This window comes from Penaeus vannamei, chromosome 9, assembly GCF_042767895.1.
Source record: "Penaeus vannamei isolate JL-2024 chromosome 9, ASM4276789v1, whole genome shotgun sequence".
Classification (NCBI taxonomy): Eukaryota; Metazoa; Arthropoda; class Malacostraca; order Decapoda; family Penaeidae; genus Penaeus; species Penaeus vannamei.
Window position 1 is genome coordinate 41,497,263 of NC_091557.1, and position 7,500 is coordinate 41,504,762.

The following is a 7,500-nucleotide window of genomic DNA, read 5'->3' on the forward strand; positions in this document are numbered from 1 at the left end:
CTCTTATCATCATTTTTATCCTTATTTCTATTATTATTATTATTATTGTTATTGTCATTATTATTATTATTATTATCATAATTTTTATCATTATTTCTATTATTATTATTATTGTCATTGTCATTATTATTATTATTATTATTATTATTATTATTATTATTATTATTATTATTATTATTATTATTATTATTATTATTATTATTATTATTATTGTCATTATTATTATTATTATTATTATTATTATTATTATTATTATTATTATTATTATTATTATTATTATTATTATTATCATTATTATTATTATCATTATTATTATTATCATTATTATTATTATCATTATTATTATTATCATTATTATTATTATCATTATTATTATTATCATTATTATTATTATCATTATTATTATTATCTTTATTATTATTATCATTATTATTATTATCATTATTATTATTATCAGTATTATTATTATTATTATTATTATTATTATTATTATTATTATTATTATTATTATTATTATTATTATTATTATTATTATTATTATTATTATCATTATTATTATTATCATTATTATTATTATCATTATTATTATTATCATTATTATTATCATTATTATTATTATCATTATTATTATTATCATTATTATTATTATCATTATTATTATTATCATTATTATTATTATCATTATTATTATTATCATTATTATTATTATCATTATTATTATTATCATTATTATTATTATCATTATTATTATTATCATTATTATTATTATCATTATTATTATTATCATTATTATTATTATCATTATTATTATTATCATTATTATTATTATCATTTTCATTATTACCTTTATTACTATTATCATTATTATTATTACCTTTATTATTATTATCATTATTATTATTATCATTATTATTATTATTATTATTATTATTATCATTATTATTATTATCATTATTATCATTATCATTATTATTATTATCATTATTATTATTATCATTATTATTATTATCATTATTATTATCCCCATTATTATTATCCCCATTATTATTATCATTATCATTATTATTATCATTATCATTACTATTGCTATTATTATTATTATTATTATTATCATCATCATTTTTATTATTATTATCATCATTTTTATCGTTATAATCATTATTATTATTATTATTATCATTATTATTATTATCATTATTATCATTATAATTATTATTATTATTATTATTATTATTATTATTATTATTATTATTATTATTATTATTATCATTATTATTATTATTATTACTATCGACACTAATATTTTGTTGTCATCACTATTTTCATTATCATTGTACAAGGTTGACCCACCATGGCGTTAGCTCCATGATGATGATGATGATGATGATTATTATCAGTATTGTCAATATCATTATCATCATCATTATCATTTTCTTCTTAATTATTATTATTATAATCATTATTTTCACCATTGTCTTCATTATTACAATAGCGACGATAATGATTATTTTCAATTATCATTATCATCATCATCATTATCATTGTTATTATTATTAGTATCAGTGTATTTTCTTATTAGTGTCATTGTTTTTTCTTATCATTACCATTGTTATTATTATCAATATTATTGCTGTTGTTGTAACTATTTTCATAATTATCATTAGAAGAAAAGGAAGGAGGAGAAGAAATACCAGAAAGGAAAAACAAAGTATGAGGGAAAGTAAAACAAACAAAAGAATAAATCATGAAAATTAATATTTGAAGTCAGTCCAGTATGAAAGAGAAACAAAATGATAATCGAAAATTGGAATTTTGTTTTGATATTATTCTGATCCAATCGGATAAGGCGTATCCTCAGGCCGACGCCTAATTGGTCAGTATCGTAGCTCAACCGACCAATCACAGCGCTTGCTTCAGCTGCGGTTGTTTACTTCTGGCTCAAGCACGTGCGAGGGAAGAGGTATCAGCTGTTTGTTCGGTCGATTTTAGTTTATTTTGATTTATTTCCTATCCTTCAGTTTTTATGTTGAATACTGAGTCCAAGTGCTAATTGCCAGGTATTTTTTAAAATTTATTATCTCGACTGCAGGGGAGGTATGATGTCAAGGGGTAATATATATTGTTTTTTTCTGTTGGGTAATAGGGATGATAGGGGAAAATCGTTTGAATTTTATTTACTAATTTGTTTGTTTTTGTGAATATGATGATGATGAAGCTGACAGTAATCATCACTGTCATCGTCAACGTCAGTCAACTGTCAAAAGTCATTATCATTAATCATCAATCATCATCATTAATGGTGAAGTTTAAACTATGCATTGGTATGTTTTTTTCTAATTGTTCAAATAACCGATTTTGATGATGTTAGTGTAGTTGGACTCCTCTTATCATCTACTATGCTACAGTGACAAGCTTGGCCCAGATAGTTGAGAAGGGCATGAAAGGTATCAGGGAAAATGTGGGATTAAACAACAATGTAATACTCTAATTAGTATACCATTTATCTAATAAGCAATGAAGAAGTCCAGCTACTATGTATAATCATTGGTGGCAGTCCTCTCATTGGGGGGACTGTCACACCCAAACCCCCACCCAGGACATACTCCATGTATGTACAGCAGGATAGAGCATGAGACAAATATATGCCGAAGCAGTATACTAACCTGTAATATAGTCAGCATTGTATACTAAGATTAACGTGGCATAATCCATGTGATCAGTAAAGCTGGCGATGGCCCACTTTCCTTGGCTGGTTGTGCGTAGTTCCCAAGGGGATGCCGTTAGCCAGGGGCGTATACTCGATAGTAAGACGTATGGGAGTTCCAGCCACTAGATGGCAGTAATTTCCTCAGTTACTGTACTGACTGTGTTGCCATGTACTATTGCATGAAATTTCCCTCTATAACAAAAAAAATATGATATAGTTTATTGTGGGATGCTTATAGTAGATGAGTATATTACAAATGGTAATCGAGTCTACCTCCAGCTCAGTGGCAGAAATAAACAGACGTCTTTTCAATATGCAGACACACAGACACACTTACACTCTTGAAGGAAGGAAAAGGGGCAACATGATTATGCTAGGCAGCTATGTCACTGAATGAATGAAGTTAGATGATGATTATACGAGAGAGAGAGAGAGAGAGAGAGAGAGAGAGAGAGAGAGAGAGAGAGAGAGAGAGAGAGAGAGAGAGAGAGAGAGAGAGGGAGGGAGGGAGGGAGGGAGGGAGGGAGGGAGGGAGGGAGGAGGGGGGAGGGGAAAGTGGAAAGTGGAAAAGAGTCAGAGCAAGAATGAAAAAGAAACATGTAAAGGTCAGGGCTATTGTTAGACATAAATGACAATGTTCAGAGCAGGTTGTTACAGGGTATAATTACAATATACTGTATACTCATAATAAATGTTCTGGAACTTTACTGGAACATTGATATAGCAGCTGCATATAACTATTTATATTTTATATGTAGTCATTGTGTAGTAATATAGCATGCTGTAGTTCCATGCATTTCACTTGATTATTTTGCTCCCATGTGTATGTACACATAATTCAGATGTATACTTGTTTGTGTAAGAATGTTCCCCAATATATTTATTTATCTATTATTATTATTTTTTTTTTTCAGATACTTTGTAAAGTCACCATGTCGCTAGAACAAACTGCGTGTGAAGGTAAATTTATACCATATACGATAGTAAATATGTGTAATAATATTATATATTATTCTGTTCTTTTACTTTTTTCTCGCTTTCTATTTTCATATTTTAAGAAGTTGACTGTTTCTTATTTATAAAAAGAACATTAGCAATTTTTCTCAGTAGTACTAAGAACATATTTCTGTTTGTCATACACCCAAATTAAATATGTAACAAAGTTAATGTTCCCTTTCAGATCTAAAAGCATTTGAGCGGCGATTAACGGAGGTGATAAATAGGTTACAGCCTTCCACTGTGAGATGGAGAAGTAAGTACTTGTCTAAATTTTCTATTTTCATTCATGCTATAATACACTTTATTGTGTTCTCAAATGTATAAGATTTTTTTCTCTTACATTCTTGTGTTCTTTCACATTCTGGTTCTGTATTCCTTTGGTTTTATCTTTCTATTTCACTTCTTCCTTAGAAAATTTTTCTTTTAGAGACTTTCTGTCTAGTCTTTTCTGTACTTGCTTCTTTTATGTATGTGTATATTCTTTCTCTTTCTCCACCTATGCTTTAGACCTTCCATATTTCTGTATCTTCTTCCTTTGAAAGTCTCATTCCAAATTTTCCCCACATTTTGTGAAATTTATCTCCAAGTATACTGACATAAGCCATATTTCTCCCAGTGACAACACTCAACAGAACATGCATTTCAGTGGTCTTGATAATTGCTGCACTGAGCACAGCTTTTGGGGCATACATCTGGCTCACTGACCCCATCACGCACAGCGCAACAGTTGCTCAGTCGCTCATCAATCATCTCTTCTTTACTTTGGCTGCATTTTCTCTAGGTATGTGTTTCAGCTGATGTTATAGTGGAGCAGCTGTAAAAGGGCAGGACAAACATTAATAGATAGATATACATAACTGGAAATTGTATCTTTTTCATGCAGTAGCAATGGAGGATCAAAAGTCCGTAGGTATGGTAGTTATTTAGTCTATTTAATACTTGTTGCTATTTAGTCCTTGCTTGATACTCATTTCATTATGTATCATTTATGTTTGGATGATAATCATTGAATTATTGTTCCAAAATCTGGTACTTGAAAAAGAAAAAAACAAAAAATTGTAATTATTGTGTCTGTGGTTGTAAGGTGATGATAGGGATATTAATTTTTTTCTTTCAATCTTAATACATGATGATACTGACTTTTAATTCTTTTCTTTCAGTCTTGCTGTTCATAGTGGGGATCCACAAGAAGGTGGTTTTTCCCTCAATCATCACTTCACGAACCCGCATCGTTCTCTCTGATTTTAACATGTCCTGCGATGACACTGGGAAGCTTATCTTAAAGCCAAGACCAACCACCACTTAAGAATGATAGAACTTAGGATATTTTGTAAATTTATTGCTATTTTCTAATGTTTTGCCCAATACCTGTATTTTACAAATTAAAGGAAAGAAAGAACAATAGTGTGTACAAAGATTACTTGAAAGTGAGATTAATTATAATTTAAATTTTTCAGTGTTTTAAGATTTTTTTTTTAGATTTGATTATACTGCACTGATTATCCTGTGTTACATCTCTGGGCAACATTTTGGTCCTTAAAAAAATATATATATATGTGTAAATTTTAGGAAGAATGAACAGTATTGAGTAAATAATAAGCAAGTTTATTAGGAACTCTGTACATTTTAGAATCAAAGCCCTTTTGTACGACATGGATGTTAGGAAGGAATATCCTGCGTCATGTAAATATATTAGGCCATTTGTGCTAACAACTCTTTTTCTCTTTATATGCGAAGAAACATTTAATTTATTGATCACATCTTATGGGGGAACCTTGCTATATGCTAATTTTTCTGTTTAAGGAAGTACACATATTACGTAATTAGTAGGATTTAGAATAAGATTGAAATTAGTAAAAGACAGTCTCCATAAGCCCCACTCCATTTTACAATAAGCACCTCATTTTCACTTCATGTAAAAAAAAGAAGATAAAAAGAACTACTATTTCTCTATTGCTATTTCAGTACATTTGGATGATTTCTTTTGGCAAGACAATCATTCGAGGCTGTTTTGGCGTTTGATATTTGTCTTCCTAAAGCTACATCCCGGCATTATTTTCTGTAGGCAGAGAGGATGTTGACTTGTGGCCTTGTCTACATTTTGTATGTATTTGTGAATCATCTTCAAATGTTAGGATGAGGAAGAAGGGAGAGGGAAAGGATGAAAAATGAAACGAGATGGCCAAAGGCATCAAAGTTTTTGTATATTCTATCATGGTAGATTTTTTTTAGGTTGAATGAATTATAAGAAAAAAATAAGAAAAACTATCAGGGATGAGTGACAAGGATCAGAAGAGATATGATTGGTATAAACTGTATGATATCGTGATTGTTGTTATGCATTTAGTGATTGTCTTGAGTCTCATATTTTTTGAAAGATTGTTATAGTTGACAGTTTTGTTTATCTTTCAGTACCAGATATACTACACAGAAGTATCATTTATTTCAGGAATGTACATTGCTTGCTTACTCTTTTACAAACTTAGAAAATGCATCTTGTAAAAGAAACGTAAAACTTCTGTTATGAAACTACAGGAAGAATAGTTAGACAGTTTGGTGGATATGATCCTAATAATGGTGAAAAAGAAAATTGCTTGCATTACTTTGAAGAAAGCAATTATTAAAGTTCATAAATTAGACCTTTACAAGAAAAATGCCTACTGGTTGATTTACCTTGTGTATGAAGATTTCCATACATGAAAGACTGAGTTTGTGATAATAAACATACAAAGTGAATGCATTCATTGCTTATCCTTGATACACTTTATGATCTCACATTATCGAAATATTAATTTTTTTCTTTTTGGTTTATTGTGAATGTCTATATATCATCGCTGATGCATTGGTTCCTAATTTGGTGCAGTTTGCTTACATCTGTCAAGTTAAAATGCAGTTTTGATATTGTTTTTTTATCTAAAAGTGCACGTGAAAGAATAATTTCCATTTATTTATGAATCTAACTATACATATTTGTCTATAAGAAACCACAAAACCATATTCAAATCTTGATAACATCCAACTAACAGTATTTGGTAAAGAACAGATTTGCTTATTGAAAGACATACACACACAATATTAGTAAATATTATTTCTCTCTCTCTCTCTCTCTCTCTCTCTCTCTCTCTCTCTCTCTCTCTCTCTCTCTCTCTGTCTCTCTCTGTCTCTCTCTCTTTCTGTATATATATATATATATATATATATATATATATATATATATATATATATATATTCATATATATATATATATATATATATATATATATATATATATATATATATATATATATATACATATATATATATATATATATATATATATATATATATATATATATATATATATATATATATATATATATATATATATATATATATATATATGTATGCATATATATTTTCACACACAAAGACGCATATATATATATATATATATATATATTTATATATATATATATATATATATATATATATATATATATATATATATATATATATATATATATATATATGTATGTATGTATATATATTTACACACACACACACAAAGACGCATATATATATATATATATATATATATATATATATATATATATATATATATATATATATATATATATATATACACACACATATACATATATATATGTGTATATATATACATGTGTACACGCCACTTCCAACTCCAAAGATACTGATTCGTTTACAGTCAACAAATTAAACAAAATATATAACCAAACAACATATCTGATTAAGATATGACGTTATTATGCATGCAAAGTTTAATATTACAAGAG

General features: G+C 27.4%; 1 protein-coding gene across 6 annotated transcripts in view; it reads left to right on the plus strand.

The window, feature by feature from the left end:
* LOC113824751 (nuclear envelope phosphatase-regulatory subunit 1) overlaps positions 1-6,442 on the plus strand; it is a 239,110-nt gene extending 232,668 nt beyond the window's left edge. The window contains exons 1-5 of one of the 6 annotated variants that reach the window (XM_027377526.2): positions 1,857-1,960; positions 3,622-3,667; positions 3,888-3,959; positions 4,323-4,487; positions 4,867-6,442. In XM_027377526.2, coding sequence (XP_027233327.1) covers positions 3,640-3,667; positions 3,888-3,959; positions 4,323-4,487; positions 4,867-5,012 — 411 coding nt within the window. In that variant the 5' untranslated portion in view covers positions 1,857-1,960; positions 3,622-3,639 and the 3' untranslated portion in view covers positions 5,013-6,442. Of the gene's footprint in view, positions 1-1,856; positions 1,961-2,233; positions 2,322-3,621; positions 3,668-3,887; positions 3,960-4,322; positions 4,488-4,866 lie in introns of those variants that run through there. The other 5 variants (XM_027377532.2, XM_027377528.2, XM_070125768.1 and 2 more) reach the window with 5 other exon arrangements.
* Positions 6,443-7,500: the final 1,058 nt, after the last annotated feature.